At 42.3% G+C, this 19635-nt stretch overlaps 1 protein-coding gene across 2 annotated transcripts in view; it reads left to right on the top strand.

The window, feature by feature from the left end:
- Window positions 1–19635, top strand: part of BLM (BLM RecQ like helicase) — a 93736-nt gene that overhangs the window by 54641 nt on the left and 19460 nt on the right. The window contains exons 13-16 of one of the 2 annotated variants that reach the window (XM_061394500.1): window positions 2061–2167; window positions 3690–3850; window positions 12609–12804; window positions 16191–16381. In XM_061394500.1, the coding sequence (XP_061250484.1) occupies window positions 2061–2167; window positions 3690–3850; window positions 12609–12804; window positions 16191–16381 (655 nt within the window). The remainder of the gene's footprint in view (window positions 1–2060; window positions 2168–3689; window positions 3851–12608; window positions 12805–16190; window positions 16382–19635) is intronic. The other variant, XM_061394501.1, reaches the window with a different exon arrangement.

The raw sequence follows: 19635 nt of genomic DNA, 5'->3' as shown, positions 1-19635 counted from the left end.
TATGATATTTGGATGCTGTTTAAAGCAGTGAGAGTGCAGTCCCTGAAGAGGATAATACAGGGGAAGAAGAAAAGAGCCAAGCGTTTCGGGAGCTGATTCTCCTGTAAGTGGGGAGAAACCCCCCAGGTAGAGGTTTTGGTAAGACTAGCAAACAGCAGACGGTGACAAGAAAAGGTAGGAGAATGAGGTCTGACAGAAGACCAGGCAGATACCAGATGCAGTTGATTTCTGCCGCCTGCTGCGTGGCCATCTTATCTGCATAGCAGTCCCCTCAGGAACATGCCCGCCTCACATGTGAAGCATTCTTTAGTCCTAAAATTAAGTGTGTATCTTGATATCAATGGCAACCAAACCTGGACCCATCTAGCTTGAACTTAGATACAAAAACAGAAAGGCAGTGGTTTTAGTCCCCATCTTTCCTTCCTCTGATCCCTACCCGCTGTGTATAGACCACCTCCTTACCACAGGTTATTGCAGTTCACCATCTTCGTTCCCTTCCATCCACCCAGGCACTGAGATGTCTTCATTCTCTAACTTTAACTCCTTACTTCATGTTCTCACTCCTTCCTGGGGCCATGTTGGAACCTGGCACAGATTCAGGGGCTCCCCAGGGCCAAGGACCCTATAACAATTCCATCATCCTTCTCCAGATTCTCAAAGCTCTGATAAAGCAATTTTGGTAGAATGGTAATGCCAAAAGCCAGCTGGTTGGGGGCACAAGAAGATTCTGAGAAACCTGCCTTTGGAGGGAGAGAACAAAGTGGGACGCTAGCTGCAGTGGAACGTATGATGGGTCAAGAGAAGCTTTTGTTGTTTTCAGGATTGGAAGGTCCAGGTACCTACACAGAGATAAAAGGGAAGAATTCACAGAAGAGACTGGAGCACAAGAAAGGAGATAATGGAGAGGCAGAGCTCACAAAGGAGATAGGGGACGTGGGGGACCAAGAGCGAAAGGCCAGAGGACGAAGAGTGTATCCATCTCAGAGTCAGTCACGCCCCCTCTGAGCACAGAGCAAAGGGCAGTGATCAGGGTCTGCAGACTTCACCTCCTGGGGCCTTGCAGCCAGCTCTCCACTCTTTGTGTGCATGCGTGCCTAGTCACTTCAGTTGTGTCCGACTCTTTGCCACCCCATGGACTGTAGCCAACCAGGCTCTTCTGTCCATGGGATTCTCCAGGCAGGAATACTGAAGTGGGTTGCCACGCCCTCCTCCAGGAGATCTTCCTGACCCAGGGATCGAACCCACGTCCCTTGGCATCCCCTTCATTGGCTGGCAGGTTCTTTGCTACTAGCACCGCCCGGGAAGCCCCCACTCGTCTGTGCACAGTTGGAATTGGGGGATACTGGTAGCCTAAAGTTATGTATGGTTTCTCTATGAATTTCTCATCTTTTACATAATATTTTAACCATCTCTGCTTTTAATCTACCTTGTTTTTGGAACCTGGACTCCTGTCTTTTCTGCATATTTTTTTCTTTGGCCCTCCTTCTGATTGTCATAGTCCCATAGACATACCTTCCTTATCACCATCCTTAATCTTTAACCTAACTTCCAGCTGTGTTTTATTATGTAAGTTGCCAGTAGTTATATTCACTTTAAGACAACTTGATGATTAGGTTTGCATTGTAGAAAACCAGTGCTTAATTTTTTTTATTTTATAATTTTGTTCATTTACTTATTTTGGCTGTGCTGGGTCTTTGTTGCTGTGAGAACTTTCCTCTGATTTCGGGGAGTGGGGGCAGCTCTCTAGTTGTGGTGTGCGGGCTTTTCGTTGCAGTGGCTTCTCGCTGTGGCGCACGGGCGGGCCCTCGGGCGCCTGGGCTTCTGTAGTTGCAGTTTCCGGGCTCTGGAGCACAGGCTCAATAGCTGTGGTGCACGGGCATGGTTGCTCCGAGGCGTGTGGGATCTTCTGGACCAGGGATCAAACCGTGTCTCCTGCATTTGCAGGTAGATTCTTTACCACTGAGCCACCAGGAAAGCCCAATCAGCGTTCAGTTTTTGAAGGTGGCTAAACCTATATTTTCTCATAATAGTGAAATTTTTATGTTTCTGACTTCTTTTAGGTTTAGCATGAGCTTCAACAGACACAATCTAAAATACTACGTGTTACCCAAAAAACCTAAAAAGGTGGCATTTGATTGCTTAGAATGGATCAGAAAGCATCACCCACGTGAGTACAGCCTTGTGATGAACTATGTCTAGAAGTGATGAGTAAATGTCTTTTTAGTACCATGGTTGAATATATAAAATCGCCTATTAAGCATTTCTTTTCTCATCATGGTAGCACTAACTTGCTGTTTATAGCACAGAATATTGCAACTCTCTCAGTTCTGAAAATTAGAAAACCTCATTCGGTTTGCTAGCAATAACCCCTAATAAAAAGCATATTAAATACCGCCTCCTACACACCTGTATTATTCGTGGTTTCAGTCTTTCTTCTGGCTGCTATCAGTGTGTGAATTATGCAACTCTGTTCTAGTGCCTTCTCCCAAGTGTGTCTGCCTTTGAGTCCTGTTAACTAGAATGAGATTCCGAGATTCATGGTAGTTTTCCATGTAACCTCTTAGCTACTTTTCCATGGAGCATTTGTTGTTGTTGCTGTTAAACATCTCTATTTTATTTTTTTTAATTTGTATACAAATTTGTTTCAGTAAATCAGACAATACAGAGATAGATCAAAGAAAAAGTCAGTAATTTCCTTTCCCATACCCCCACCCCCAGCCCCCGCCACCCAGGGAGCTAATATAAATAGCCTTCTGTGTGTACCTGTATCTTTGGCCCTTCCACAGAGAGATGTCTTTTTCTTTACTGCCTTTTATTGTCCGATTTTTAAAAATAACATACATACAAACAGCAGCAAATATAATACAGTGAAGAGAATTTAGAAAGGAAGGGAAGAAAGAATCAAAGGACAGACCTTACCATAGGACAAGTTAAGTTACTCTTACCATTTTGGCTTATTTCCTTCCAGTAATTTTTGTGTGTATTTTTCTTTCCATTAGCCTACTGTATATACAGTGTTTTCTACCCTTTACCTCTTTTAAATCTTAAACATTTTCTCGTGTCTTTTTAAAAACTTAGAAAACACTGAATGATTGCTTATAATTTTCTTTCTTAATTATGTCCTATGTTGGCCCTTAAATTTTTTTTTTTAATCTTAAAAACTATAGGGCCTTCCCTGGTGGTCCAGTGGTTAAGACTGTGCACTTCCACCTGCAGGGGGCCAGGGTTCAGTCCCTGTTTGGGGAACTAAGATCTTGCATGCTGCACAATGTGGCCAAAAATTATAAACAGAACTTGTTAAATAAGTCCTTGGGACACTTTATTTCTTCGATTTGTTTCCCAGAAGGAAACTGAGTCAAAAGGAAGGAGAATTTCTAAGGCTCTTGATACATATCACCATATGCTTTCTACAAAGTCTGTGTAGGAGTGCCTTCCTATTGTATAGCAGTGAGAAACGGAGCCAGGGCGCCTCCAGGTCCATTTGGAGGAACAGGATTGCAAGTCAAATCTTGTCATTTCCAGCACATGTTACTCCTTGCTTGATTTATTCTACCTATGTGATTCTCCTCTGCTGTCAGAAAACTGAAGGTTTGTTTACAGTTCAGACAATTCTGAAGACATCATGTAAGTCATGTCGCCGTTTATGTTACGTGTCCTCATTTCACAAGACTGTCTTGGTTTCTTGGCAGATGACTCAGGGATAATTTACTGCCTCTCCAGGCGAGAATGTGACACAATGGCTGAAACGTTACAGAACGATGGCCTTGCTGCCCTGGCTTATCACGCCGGCCTCAGTGACTCCGCCAGAGACGAAGTGCAGCACAAGTGGATTAATCAGGATGGCTGCCAGGTAACATCTCTTAACATAAAGGAAACAATGCTTTATAGTATATAAGCCACCTTGGGTGGAAAATTGTTTTTACCTTAAATAGTAAACATCAAAAGAAGGCGGATCTAAAAGTAGATCTTTGAGACATCTAAAGTTGCTTTTTCTTTCTTAAATTAAAAAAAAAATTTTCTTATTGGGATGTAATTCGCATACCATAAAATTCTCCCTCCCAGAGTTTACAAGTCAGTGGTTTTTAGTATATTCACAAGGTTGTGCAACCATTACCACTGTCTAATTCCAGAACACTCCATCATCCCAGAAAGAAACCGCATATCCACTAGCCATCACTCCCCACACCCCCCAACCCCCAGTTCACTAATCTATTAACTACTATTAATCTGTCTCCGTAGAGTTTCCTATCCTGGACATTTCATACAAATGGAATCATAGAGTATGCATTCTTCTGTGACAGATTTCTCTTACTTAGCATGTTTTCGAGATTTATCCACATTGTAGTGTGTATCAGTACTTGACTCCTTTTTGTGTCTGGATAATATTCCATTGTATGAGGTACCATATTTCTTATCTGTTCATCAGTTGGAAGGCATCTGGGTTGTATCCACTGTTTAACTCTTATGAATAGTGCTTCTGTGCAAGTTTTTATGTAAACATACGTTCAGTTCTGTTGGGTAAATACCTAGGAGTGGAGGGACTTCCCTGGTGGTATGATGGATAAGAATCCCCTTGCCAGTCCAGGGGACACGGGTTCCATCCCTGGTCTGGGAAGATTGCACATGCCGCGGAGCAACTAAGCCCATGCACCACAACTACTGAACCTGTGCTCTAAGCCCTCAGACTGCAGCTGCTGAAGCCCTCGAGCCTAAACCTGTGCCCCACAACCACAATGAGGAGCCCAAGCCCCACAGCGAAGGACAGCCCCTGCTCGCCACAACTAGAGAAAACCTGAGCACGGCAACAGAGGCCTACACAGCCAAAAGTTAATTAATTTATAAATAAAAAAATACCTAGAAGTAGAACTGCTTAGTCATATGGAAGCTCATTGTTTAACTTTTTAAGGAACTGCCCGTTTTCCAAAGCAATTATAAAGTTAGACATCCCAGCAATGTATGAGGTTCCAATGCCTCTACTTCACCAACACTAATTATTGTCCTTTTTTTAAGCTATATCCATCCTGGTGGATGTAAAGTGGTATCTCATTGTGATTTTACTTGCATCCCCTAATAACTAGTGATGCTGAGCATCTACTTCTGATATGACAGATTTGTCACCCAAGTGGATCAAGAAAGAAGCCGAGAACACTCTAGGCATCCCATATTGTCACTTGGATAGATCCCTCTACATACAAGGATGAATCTGAGAATGACTAAACTTTTTTTTTGGAGCCCATGAAATTTTCAGCTCATAAAAAAAGAAATCATTACCCTGAAGATTCAGAAAGAAAATAACTTTTGAAATTATTTTCTGAGGGAAAATAAAAGGAAGTCTTAGAGGATATCAACTTAATATCCTTAGAAAGATTTAAGAAAACTTGTATGAACTAGAAACAGTTTGCCATAAGAAGATGATATGAAAAGGCTGACATGAAGGGAAAAATAAAAATTCCATGTATGCAAACAAGAAAATGCAAGAAAAAACAAAACAAATAGAATTATATATCAAGACACACACGGTTCAATTCAATGCAGACATTTGAATCAATGATGTAGTGAATAACTTCAGACTGTAAAGGGAAAAAGAAACATACGAAAATTGAAGGAATAAAAAACAAAGAAAGTGTGGGGTTTTTTTTTGCCAAACAGAAAAATGTTTGGCAACAGGGAGTAATATTCAGCCTAAAAATAATAAGTGTACCCAAGAATGAAATCGGGAGAGTTGAGATTGATAGAATAGTCAAATGTATTATAAATAAATACATAATAAATATATAAGAAATTAAGAGTCATCTCAGAATCACTAGGGAAAAACTTAGATAATTCAGAATATTTGTTTGATTTACAAAGTTGAAAGAAATTGTGGGCCTTAGGAAGCATCACTACAAACAAAGCTGGTGGAGGTGATGGAATTCCAGTTGAGTTATTTCACATCCTAAAAGATGATACTGTGAAAGTCCTGCACTCAATATGTCAGCAGATTTAGAAAACTCATCAGTGGCCACAGAACTGGAAAATGTCAGTTTTCATTCCAATCCCAAAGAAAGGCAATGCCAAAGAATGCTCAAACTATCGCACAATTGCACTCATCTCACACGCCAGCAAAGTAACGCTCAAAATTCTCCAAGCCAGGCTTCACCAATATGTGAACCGTGAACTTCCAGATGTTCAAGCTGGTTTTAGAAAAGGCAGAGGAACCAGAGATCAAATTGCCAACATCTGCTGGATCATGGAAAAAGCAAGAGAGTTCCAGAAAAACATCTATTTCTGTTTATTGACTATGCCAAAGCCTTTGACTGTGTGGGTCACAATACACTGTGGAAAATTCTGAAAGAGATGGGAATACCAGACCACCTGACCTGCCTCTTGAGAAACCTATATGCAGGTCAGGAAGCAACAGTTAGAACTGGACATGGAACAACAGACTGGTTCCAAATAGGAAAAGGAGTACATCACGGCTGTATATTGTCACCCTGCTTATTTAACTTATATTCAGAGTACATCATGAGAAACGCTGGGCTGGAAGAAGCACAAGCTGGAATCAAGATTGCCGGGAGAAATATCAATCACCTCAGATATGCAGATGATACCACCCTTATGGCAGAAAGTGAAGAGGAACTCAAAAGCCTCTTGATGAAAGTGAAAGAGGAGAGTGAAAAAGCTGGCTTAAAGCTCAACATTCAGAAAACTAAGATCATAGCATCTAGTCCCATCACTTCATGGGAAATAGATGGGGAAACAGTGGAAAGAAACAGTGTCAGACTTTATTGTAGGGGGGCTCCAAAATCACTGCAGGTAATGATTCCAGCCATGAAATTAAAAGACACTTACTGCTTGGAAGGAAAGTTTTGACCAACCTAGATAGCATATTGAAAAGCAGAGACATTACTTTGCCAACAAAGGTCTGTATAGTCAACGCTATGGTTTTTCCAGTAGTCATGTATGGATGTGAGAGTTGGTCTGTGAAGAAAGCTGAGCACTGAAGAATTGATGCTTTTGAACTGTGGTGTTGGAGAAGACTCTTGAGAGTCCCTTGGACTGCAAGGAGATCCAACCAGTCCATTCTGAAGGAGATCAGCCCTGGGATTTCTTTGGAAGGAATAATGCTAAAGCTGGAACTCCAGTACTTCGGCCACCTCATGCGAAGAGTTGACTCATTGGAAAAGACTGATGCTGGGAGGATTGGGGGCAGGAGGAGAAGGGGACGACAGAGGATGAGATGGCTGGATGGCATCACCGACTCGATGGACATGAGTTTGGGTAGACTCTGGGAGTTGGTGATGGACAGGGAGGCCTGGAGTGCTGCGGTTCATGGGGTCACAGAGTCGGACACGACTGGGCGACTGAACTGAACTGAAGAAATTGTATTCGTTAAGATAAAGAAATAGGTTACTCTACAAAGAATGAGAAACAGATTTGCCTGAGGCACTGTCACTAAATTAAAAAAACAGAACCAGACTATCTCTAGAAGGCTGGGACTGAGGGGCTTCATGCTCAGCTTATTGTTATTTATGTTGAAAACAATGGAACGGCTTTCTCAGATATTTAGAAGTTCAGAAAATACTGGTTTGTCTTCACAGACATAACTATAGATGGCATTCTTTCCGAATTAATATTTAACTAATAAAAATTGCAGTTTTTTTTTCCTTTGATGAACTTTTTTGAAAGTTTGCCTGGATGAACATTCAAGTGAAAATAACCAAAAGAATTTGGCAAGAAAATGATAACTCATGAACACTGCCTTTGCAATACATTATAGATCAATGAAACATAAATCCAAAAATAGACTAGAAACATGTAAAAACAGTATATGATAAGGAAGGCATTTAAAATTAATTTGGGAGCTTCCCTGTTGGCTCAGTGGTAAAGAATCCGCCTGCCAGTGTAGAAGACATGGGTGGTCTCGGAAGATCGCACGTGCCATGGAGCAGCTAAGCCAGTGTATCACAGCTACTGAGCTCCTGTGCTGCAGCTACTGAAGCCTGCATGCCCTAGAGCCCATGCTCTGCGGCAAGAGAAGTCACCACAATGAGAAGCCTGTGCACCGCAACAGGGGAGTAGCTCTCCTCTCCACCGCTAAAGAAAAGCCCGCACAGCAGCACAGACCCAGGATAGTCAAAAGTAAATAAATTAATTAAAATTTAAAATTAATTGAGAAGCCCCTGGAGAAGAAAATGGCAACCCACTCCAGTATTCTCACCTGGAGAATTCCATGGACAGAGGCCTGGCGGGCTATAAGTCTATGGGGTCGCAAAGAGTCAGACACGACTGGGCACTCAGCACAATCAGGAAGGGAAGTTTATTCAACTTGTGGCACTGGCTACCTGATGGGGAGAATTATCCCGAGTCCTCATATCAAAAGTAATTACAGGTAGGGACGTCCTTGCTGTCCATGTTGAGACTTCATGCTTCCAAAGCAGGGAGCATAGGTTCAATCCCTGGTCCAAGAACAAAGATTCCACATACCACGTAACCAAGAAAAAAATTACAGGCAAATACAAGTACTGATATTTTTAAATGTGGAAGAGAACCTAAGCTTAGAAACAAACCCGACAGGAAGTAACTGCTCCAAATGATTAAAAACCTAAACAACTAAACAGTTCTGTATCTATAACAAAACCAAAAGGCAACAGCAAACTGGGAACTATATCTTCAAAAATAAAACATAATGAAGACCTTGTAAAAATGTAATAAGAGAAGCATGAGTCTCAAATAGTCAATTACCTGAGGCTGTCAGGAGACTATCGGAAAGGAAGAAACCACAGAGGGCTAAATACAAATTTATTTTAAGTGCAACTTTACTAATAATCGAATTAACATTTAAAACAGAGATTTTTACCTTCTGTATTGGCAAACATTTGTTAACTGACGGGAACAGCTTTGTGAGAGGCAATTTCCTATAGTAATCCTGAGACCTTTTCTGGAAAACAATGTGATGGACTACACTCAAATCTGAAACAGGTGTGGAATTTACTTTAGTGTTATTTTTAATAATAAATGTTCTGAGACCATGATTGGTTATATTGCAGTACATTCCTGCCATTAAAAGTGGTTTATGAAGAATTTTTTAATGGTATGAAAATGTTGGAATGTTAACGATAGATGAATGCAGGAAAAAATATAATTCAAAAGTGTGTAATCTCAACCATAAAAAAATCGGATAGAAAACTGATAAGAAAAAAGAAGTAAGTCAATTTGTTTAATTTCTTTAATTCTTTATATATATGTACGTGCTCAATTGCTCAGTCATGTCCCACTCTTTGTGACCCCATGGGCTGTAGCCCGCCAAGCTCCTTTGTCCATGGAATTTTCCAGCCAAGAATACTGGAGTGGCTTGTCATTTCCTACTCCCGGGGATCTTCCCAACCTAGGAATCGAACCTGAGTCTCCACCATTGCAGGCAGATTCTTTACCACTGCACTACCTGGGATGCCCCGTTATATATAGTATATTCTACAGTATACATGTTTTTATATTTAAACACTTTGATCAGTTAACTCAGTTTTTTTAATCTAATTGTTTCTGCCTCAGAGCAGCTAATCCTCATAGTCAAGGTGTAATCACCAACTGGGCAGCCTTGATCTTAATAGATTTGTGGGACAGAATAAAACTTGGTTGTTTTTCTTCACAAAGAAATGATGGTTCCCTGAAATTTTGAAAGCCACACAGATATAAAGAAGGAATTATCAGTTCAGCAAAGCCAGTGTTCCCAGTTACTAGAAGAAGAGAGGCTCAGGAGGAGTTGGGGTCACTGTCACCTTATGAGCCTGCGGGCTCCCTGGAAGGGCTGTGCTCAGCAGACCCTGGGAGGTGCACCCAGGCTTCCTGGAGACCTGTGGGCTGGCACAGCTCGCTCCACAGCCTCTCCACCTGCTCTCCCACCTCTCTAGGCTGCGGTAGACCTTCCCTTTCCAGGGGATTCACCTTTGATCACAGTGCCGTAAATTTCAGTGGATGGATAAGCTGAAGTACAGCCATCAGTGCTCCTGGTATGGATGAGCACCCTGTCTGCCATCCGTGTGCTCCGTGCTGTGCTCTTCCCGGGTCTGGTACTCACAGTGACTGAAATCATGTCATTAACCTCAGTCTGGCTGCCACATCGTCCAGTTGTTTTTTGAAATACTCTTCTTGAAGTTGCAATTCATCTTTTTAGGTCCTAAAAAAAGACTTGCAGCTTTATTTGTGTAACATAATTTTGCCTGGAGATACAGTGTCTTCACCTGGGTTATAGGCTCTAAATTTGCCACTGAAACAGATAGGCTTGAAGATGATTTTTTACCAAAAACTGATTTATCAGGCTCCTGAAATTTAAGTGCCAGTTTGCTTCCACTGAGTAACTTGATAGACAAAGATCCACAGTCTCTAGTCTTTTTTTCTTTTTTAGTATAAACAACTCTCAGACTTATTGCCCATCTGAGTTCCAGTAAAAAAATTCACAAATTTTGACTCTGAAACCAGCTGATGAATATAAGGAACCGGTGTGTGATCAGCTGGAAAAATGGTTAGTAAGCCCTGGAGTAGGTGAGAACACCACTATTCCTGAGCCATTGGAAAAGCTAGCAGCAGTGACCCCGACAGCCCCAGCCCTGGAAATACCCAGAGCTTCAGAGCAACACGGTTATCCGGGCATTATGGATATCATGGCTGTGTGAGCACCACTCTTGCACATCCATGTCAAAAAAATGAGAGAGCAAATAGTGGCAACACATCGAGAGGCAACTGCCATTGGCCTTGGCTCCCGTGGTGATAACACTTAGTCACGCAAGCACGGGCCTGCCACACCAAGCTTCTCCCTGCCTTCTTGGGTCTGAACAGGGTTGCAAATTAACAACATGAAAATCTCTAATTCAGTTCAGTTCAGTTCAGTCACTCAGTCGTGTCCGACTCTTTGCGACCCAGTGAGTTGCAGCACACCAGGCCTCCCTGTCCTCACCAACTCCTGGAGTTCACTCAAATTCATATCCATCGAGTCGGTGATGCCATCCAGCCATCTCATGCTCTGTCGTCCCCTTCTCCTCCTGCCCCCAATCCCTCCCAGCATCAGAGTCTTTTCCAATGAGTCAACTCTTCGCATGAGGTGGCCAAAGTGCTGGAGTTTCAGCTTTAGCATCATTTCTTCCAAAGAATGCCCAGGACTGATCTCCTTTAGAATGGACTGGTTGGATCTCCTTGCAGTCCAAGGGACTCTCAAGAGTCTTCCCCAAGACCACAGTTCAGAAGCATCAATTCTTCGGCACTCAACTTTCTTCACAGTCCAACTCTCACACTCATACACGACCACTGGAAAAACCATAGCCTTGACTAGACGGACCTTTGTTGGCAAAGTAATGTCTCTGCTTTTCAGTATGCTATCTAGGTTGGTCATAACTTTACTCCAAGGAGTAAGCATCTTTTAATTTCATGGCTGGAATCACCATCTGCAGTGATTCTGGAGCCCAAAAAAACGAAGTCCGACGCTGTTTCCACTGTTTCCCCATCTATTTCCCATGAAGTGATGGGACCAGATGCCATGATCTTCGTTTTCTGAATGTTGAGCTTTAAGCCAGCTTTTTCACTCTCCTCTTTCACTTTCATCAAGAGGCTTTTGAGTTCCTCTTCACTTTCTGCCATAAGGGTGGTGTCATCTGCATATCTGAGGTGATTGATATTTCTCCTGGCAATCTTGATTCCCACTTGTGTTTCTTTCAGCCCAGTGTTTCTCATGATGTACTCTGCATATAAGTTAAATGAGCAGGGTGACAATATACAGCCTTGACGTACTCCTTTTCCTATTTGGAACCAGTCTGTTGGTCCCTGTCCAGTTCTAACTGTTGCTTCCTGACCTGCATACAGGTTTCTCAAGAGGCAGGTCAGGTGATCTGGTATTCCCATCTCTTTCAGAATTTCCCACAGTTTATTGTGACCCACACAGTCAAAGGCTTTGGCATAGTCAATAAACAGAAATAGATGTTTTTCTGGAACTCTGTTGCTTTTTTGATGATCCAACGGATGTTGGCAATTTGATCTCTGGTTCCTCTGCCTTTTCTAAAACCAGCTTGAACATCTGGAAATTCATGGTTCACATATTGGTGAAGCCTGGCTTGTAGAATTTTGAGCATGACTTTGCTAGCATGTGAGATGAGTGTAATTGTGCGGTAGTTTGAGCATTCTTTGGCATTGCTTTTCTTTGGGATTGGAATGAAAACTGACCTTTTCCTAATTAGTCATGCTCAATAATGAAATCAAGTTATTAGAATCTTGTATAGAGTACATTTCAAAGTAAAAGAGAGGAAGACTTCCCTGGTGGTCCAGTGTTTAAGAATCCACCTGCCAATGCAAGGGACACGGGTTTGATCCCTAATCTGGGAAGATTCTATGGGGCAGCTAAGCCCCTGCGCACCTACTGAGCCCGTGTGCCATAACTACTGAGCCCGCATTCTAGAGCCCAAGAGCAGCAACTAGAAAAAGCCCAAGCATAGCCATGAAGACCCAGGGCAGCCAAAAATAAATAACAAAATTACTTTTTAAAAAATTAAGTAAAATAGAGGATGAAGGTTTTCAAAGCATCTATTATTAAAATGTTCCTTCAGATGCATTAAGAGCCTCACTGGCTTTCGCTTGTATGGCAGGTCATCTGCGCGACAATCGCCTTTGGAATGGGCATCGACAAACCGGACGTGCGCTTTGTGATCCACGCCTCCCTCCCGAAGTCCGTGGAGGGTTACTACCAGGAGTCTGGCCGAGCCGGAAGGGACGGGGAGATCTCTCACTGCATACTCTTCTACACCTACCACGACGTGACCCGGCTGAAGAGGCTTATCCTGAGTAAGCTCGGCTCCCTGGGGGACTGTGCTGTCCCGCTCAGTCCCATGACTGTCGTCCACCCCTGCAGTCATGGTGCTTTTGGTCCAGTGTTCTTAAAATAGAGATGCTTATGTAGATATGGAAGTTTTATTTTAGGTCATCTGTATGATAAAGATGTTGTTCAACATGTTGAAGACTAGAAAATTTCCAAACCAGGCCTTGTATACAGTCCAATCCTAAGAAATAACTCCAGTTACTAATTTCCTTTGTATCCTTCTAGGCCCATTTTCTGCCTGGATCCTTGTATATAATGTATATTTCAGACATGCAAAAAAGTAAAATGGAAAAACTAATAAGCTATCGTGTACCCCCATCCAGGTTAGGAAATAAACTCCCTATAGAGCCTCTCATATCCCATCTCTTGACTTCCACATTGGAGTTAAACAGTATCTTTTTATTTTTAATAATTTTTTAAAAATTGGGGTGTGATTGCTTTAAATTTGGGGCAGTATTTTATATTTGATATTTACGTTCCCAAATGCAGGTATTTCACAGTATAAATGCTATTATGTGTGTCGTCCCCCCCCACCCCCACCCCGCTGAAGTATTGTTGAGTCATTCAGGTGTACAACACAGTGATTTAAAGGTTATACTCTATATATGTAGTGAAAGAAAGTCAAGTTGCTCAGTCATGTGCGACTCTTTGTGACCCCATGGACTGTAGCCAGCAGGCTCCTCCGTCCATGCATTTTCCAGGCAAGGGTACTGGAGTGGGTTGCCGTTTCCTTCTCCAGGTGATCTTCCCGACTCAGGAATCAAACCCAGGTCTCCCGTATTGCAGGCAGATGCCTTCCTTACCCTCTGAGCCACCAGGGAAGCCTACTCTATTTACATACAGTTATTATATAAATGTGCTTTTTTAAATATATATGTATATTGACCAGATTTTTTTCTAGTCAACACCAGGGTGTGACTATGATTCCAACAAGTACACATAGCTTGACTATATAGAATTCTATAGAATCATATTCCTTGTTTATTGAACCAGTTCCCTTTTAATAGATAAGTAAACTTGCCTGTTTTGAGACCACTTTTGAAGGAACTCTGGCAAAGATACTGAGTGCGTGAAATGACGCTTACCAAGTTCTGTGCCAGATAATGTTGACCTGTTTTGCTCGTAACCGGTAGCAAGGGCAGGGTCCTAACCATTGGACCGCCAGGGAATTCCCAGCCACTGGCTTTAGAGATAGAGTCAGTCCCAAGAGAAAAGTGAACTTCAGAAAAGTTTTATAACTTGCTCCCAATAGCAGCAGCAGCGGTAGCAGGGGGAGTTGTCATGGTAATGATAATGTTTCCTTAGCACTTACTTACTGTATGCCACTGTCTGGAATGCTTTACGTACATCACTTAATGTTCACAAGATCCCTAAGAGACACTACTCTTACTCTTCTCATTTTACAGAAGAATTTCCTCGAAATACAGAGCTAGATAAGTGGCAGAGCCCTGGTGGAATCCAGGTTCATCTGAATCCAAGATTCACCTCCCTTGCACTATACCAAGATCATTCTCAGTGAAAAAATGCAACTTTTAAACTTAGCGTGTCCAAAAAAGTGAAACTTTTAAACTTAGTGTGTTTTTGAAAAGAACCTATATTAAGTTAGGTCCAAATAATTTAGTAAGTATTTAAACCCTAAATACTTAGAAGCCATCTGAAAAAAATAATACTCATAAAGCAGAAAAAAAAATTTTTTTTAATTTCCTTTTTAACGAACCACAGTTGCTTATGAATGAAAATTATGAACATGTTGTTCTCAAACCTTGGAATCAGAGTACACGCTACCACCCTCATTTCCTGTTTCAGGTTGATTTTTTTGGAGGTAAAGACATTTGAAAAGACCCTGATGCTGGGAAAGATTGAGGGCAGAAGGAGAGGGGATGACAGAGGATGAGATGGTTGGATGGCGTCACCGACTCAATGGACATGGGTTTGGGTGAACTCCGGGAGTTGGTGATGGACAGGGAGGCCTGGCGTGCTGCAGTTCATGGGGTCGCAAAGAGTCGGACACAACTGAGTGACTGAACTGAACTGAGCTGAATTGTGTTCATGATAGCAACTGCCAAAATTTTAACTTCACAGTGGCATTTAGAGGGACTTCCTTGGTGGTCCAGTAGCTAAGACTCTACGCTTCCAATGCAGGAGGTGAGAGTTCGATCCCTGGTCAGGGAACTAAGATGCCGCATGCTGCCTGGCACGGGCAGGAAAACAAAAAAAAATTAAATAAAAAACAATAACAATGTCATCAGAAGAAAAGTAGCACATCATGAGGGCTTCCCTGGTGGCTTAGTGGTAAAGAACCCACATGCCAGTGTAGGAGAGGCAGATTCAATCTCTGGATCAGAAAGAGCCTCTGGAGAAGGAAATGGCAACCCACTCCAGTATTCTTGTCTGGGAAATCTATGGACAGAGGAGCCTGACGGACTACAGTCTGTATGGTCACGAGAGTTGGACACAACTTAGTGACTAAACAACAAGCTCATTGTGAACTAGCTCAATCAAGTTGTGTATGTGGAGTTCAACATGTGTTAGGTGTTGCTGTGTTTCGCTTAAATTTAAAATACCGACCAGCAGCCGTGTGCATTCATTGCAGCACCCACCCTGGCCCAGGAGGTCCTTCGCACACAGTTTCAGAACCAATGGCTTCACCACTTTGGTCCCAAATACTCCAGAAGATGCACAGCCCACTGCCACGGCCCGTCTCTGCTCACTCTGGATGCTAGGTTTAGTTCATGCTTGTCTTGATAAATGTAGTAAATATAGTTGAGATAGTTATCATTAGGAATAATGAAGATATGCAAAATGTTTTCAGCTACTCCTGACAACCTGTGTTTATTCCCATAAAACTAAATTCTTGGTTGTTGTTGTTCAGTCCCTCAGTTGTGTTTGACTCTTTTCAGCCCCCTGGACTGCAGCATGCCAGGGTTCCCTGTCCTTCACCATCTCCCAGAGTTTGCTCAAACTCATGTCCAGTGAGTCAGTGATGCCACCCAACCATCTTGTCCTCTGTCATCCCCTTCTCCTGCTTTCAGTGTTTCCCTGCATCAGGGTCTTTTCTAATGAGTTGGCTTTTAGCATCAGGTAGCCAAAGTATTGGAGCTTCAGCTTCAGCATCAGTACTTCCAATGAATATTCAGAGTTGATTTCCTTTAGGATTGACTGGTTTGATCTTGCTGTCCAAGGAACCTTCAAGAGTCTTCTCTTGAGATAAATCTTGGAGATGAACATAAACATTCAGTTAATTATAATATAAATATTTAGAATTATAGGAATCTGTTTGAAATACTTCTGTGATATATTCAACGTTTCTACTTTAATAAGTATGTTTTACTATGTTCTTCATCTCTTTTAGTGGAAAAAGATGGAAACCGTCATACACGAGAGACCCACTTCAATAATTTGTATAGCATGGTACATTACTGTGAAAATATAACAGAATGTAGGAGAATACAGCTTTTGGCTTACTTTGGCGAAAATGAATTTAATCCTCATTTTTGTAAGAAATACCCAGATGTTTCATGTGATAACTGCTATAAAACAAAGGTAAAATAAGCAGGTTTTAAATTCTTTGTAATAAGGAAATTGCCAAGATTTTTTTTTTTTTTCTTCTCTTAATTTAGAATAGTTAGATATAGGTTAGACTGCAATCAAGTCGGCCCTAAGGAGTTTAACAAGGGAACAGTGGCTTCCTCCCCATGTTAATTGGAAATAGAAACATTTTGATAATAATTCTGTGACATACCCTTAGAATTCGAAGCCTGTTTAAAAAATATATACTGTACCTGTTTCAGCAATTATAGGATACTTTAGAAATGTCGTTAATCTATAAATTTCCAAAAAGATCCAATATGGGCAGCTAGAATAATTTCCATTCAATTGTAGTTACATTTAAGCATCCCATTCTCAAAAGGGTTATAACTAGTATACTTATATGTTTGAATTCAGATCAATTAGATTACTCTGTAAATTGGTTTTAAACTATAAAGAATAATGGCAATAGCTTCAAGATGAGTTTGCTATCAATTTTCGTAAAAACAACCTTGGGAGGTGGTTAAATTCAATCCTTGTCTTCTCTACTTCACAGTTTATGGAGCATTTTCTTGTTTTATGTATTACTTGAAATGTCTGTGCAAGGTGCTAGGGATTCACAGACAGGAGAGAAAGACATGTTTGTATTCATATCATTGTGATACTGTGTTATAAATCCAGTTACAGATAGGCAGCACTAGCCGAGCAGACAGCAATTTACTCTGTCTCTGTGGATTCCCAGCCATCTCCACCCATCGCGCCCCACTCTGTAGATGTTCCTAATCTGTTCACTCATTCAACAAATATTTGTTGAGTGCCTGCTCTGTGATAGACACTGTTCTAGGAGTTTGGGATATATCACCGAGCAACATATGAAGATCCCTAACTCTTGTGGAGCTCACTTTCAAGCAGAGGAAGGCTGAATAAAGACAACATACGTTATAAGTACATGTGAAGAGGGAAATTGTTGCTGTTCAGTCGCTCAGTCATGTCTGACTCTTTGAGACCCCATGAACTGCAGCATGCCAAGTTTCCCTGTCCTTCACCATCTCCTGAAGTTTGTTCAAACTCATGTCCATTGAGTTGATTGTGCCATCCAACCATTTCATCCTCTGTCGCCCTCTTCTCCTCCTGCTCTCCATCTTTCCCAACATCAGGGTCTTTTGAAGAGGGAAGAGCCTTGGTGAAAAGTACAGCAGTATAAGGAGTCAGGAATGATAAATGAGATTTAGGAGGCAGTGGCCCTAGGAAGTCCTATTACAATGATGTTCAATTCAGTAGCTCAGTCATGTCCGACTGTTTGCGACCCCATGAATCGCAGCACAACAGGCCTCCCTGTCCATCACCATCTCCCAGAGTTCACTCAAACTCACGTCCATCGAGTCGGTGATGCCATCCAGCCATCTCATCCTCTGTCGTCCCCTTCTCCTCCTGCCCGCAATCCCTCCCAGCATCAAGTCTTTTCCAGTGAGTCAACTCTTTGCATGAGGTGGCCAAAGTACTGGAGTTTCAGCTTTAGCACCAGTCCTTCCAAAGAAATCCCAGGGCTGAACTCCTTCAGAATGGACTGGTTGGATCTCCTTGCAGTCCAAGGGACTCTCAAGAGTCTTCTCCAAGACCACAGTTCAGAAGCATCAGTTCTTCGGCGCTCAGCCTTCTTCACAGTCCAACTCTCACATCCATACATGACCATAGGAAAAACCATAGCCTTGACTAGATGGACCTTTATTGGCAAAGTAATGTCTCTGCTTTTCAATATGCTATCTAGGTTGGTCATAACTTTCCTTCCAAGGAGTAAGCATCTTTTAATTTCATGGCTGGAATCACCATCTGCAGTGATTTTGGAGCCCAAAAAAACAAAGTCTGATACTGTTTCCACTGTTTCCCCATCTATTTCCCATGAAGTGATGGGACCAGATGCCATGATCTTCGTTTTCTGAATGTTGAGCTTTAAGCCAACTTTTTCACTCTCCTCTTTCACTTTCATCAAGAGGCTTTTGAGTTCCTCTTCGCTTTCTGCCATAAGGGTGGTGTCATCTGCATATCTGAGGTGATTGATATTTCTCCAATCTTGATTCCAGCTTGTACTTCTTCCAGCCCAGCGTTTCTCATGATGTACTCTGAATATAAGTTAAATAAGCAGGGTGACAATATACAGCCTTGACGTACTCCTTTTCCTATTTGGAACCAGTCTGTTGTTCCATGTCCAGTTCTAACTGTTGCTTCCTGACCTGCATATAGGTTTCTCAAGAGGCAGGTCAGGTGGTCTGGTATTCCCATCTCTTTCAGAATTTTCCACAGTGTATTGTGACCCACACAGTCAAAGGCTTTGGCATAGTCAATAAAGCAGAAATAGATGTTTTTCTGGAACTCTCTTGCTGATGTGATGAGACCTCAGCAAAAACTTGAAGGGAGTTTAGCTGAGCAGCTCTCAAATATGGGTATTCTTGGCAGAAGCCAAGACAAAAGGCCCTGAGGTGGGGATGTGCCTGTATGTTTGAGAGATAGCAAGGGAACTCACAAGCCTGCCCTGGGCTAAGAGTTAGTCAGGGGAAAGGTAACAGCCAGCCATAGCATTATCTGGAGGGCGGAGAGACTGGCCAAGTAGAACAACCCTCAGCAGAGGAGACCTATTGGCAGGGAAGATCAGGAGTTCGGCCTGGGGCACAGTGAGTTAGACACTCTTATCTTAGATTCAGGAATTCTGGAAGGAGGCTGGTGATACCATAGCTGGAAGTGCTTGGCCCGGGGGTTGAATTGAAAGTCATAAAAGCAGGTGAAACCTTCAGTGGTTTCTGTTTACATGGAAGAAAAGAAAATGAAAGACCGAGCCCTGGTGCTTCAAAAGCCTGAGGAGAAGAGGGAGAATTAGGAAAGGAGCCCAGGAAAGAGAACAAGTGAGGTAGGAAGAAGAGCAAGGCAGCTAAGTGTGGAAGAGCTTCAGGGAAAAGGGAGTGCTGCCTGGTCATACACTGCTGCCAACCCCATATCATAAGGACCAAGACGTCCCCACGAACGTAGCCCTACAGAAATACGGGACCTGGACATGACCAGTTACAGTGGAGAGGGGCAAAGCTGGAGGCAGTGTGCTTATGGAAAATTCTTTCAAGTTTTGTTTCAGGGATGAACAGAGAAACAATATCTGCCAGGAGAGCTGGAGTCAAGAAAAGATAGGAGAAATGCTGTAGTTGTGTGCTGAAAGGAACACACCTACAGAGGATGGAAACTGATGTGTGAGGACAGGAAGATGTGCTGCAGCAGGGTCCCTG

This window comes from Bos javanicus, chromosome 21 (genome assembly GCF_032452875.1).
Source record: "Bos javanicus breed banteng chromosome 21, ARS-OSU_banteng_1.0, whole genome shotgun sequence".
NCBI classification, from domain to species: Eukaryota; Metazoa; Chordata; class Mammalia; order Artiodactyla; family Bovidae; genus Bos; species Bos javanicus.
The sequence above is the reverse complement of the archived record's forward strand: the minus strand, read 5'-3'. Positions and strand labels throughout refer to the sequence as shown.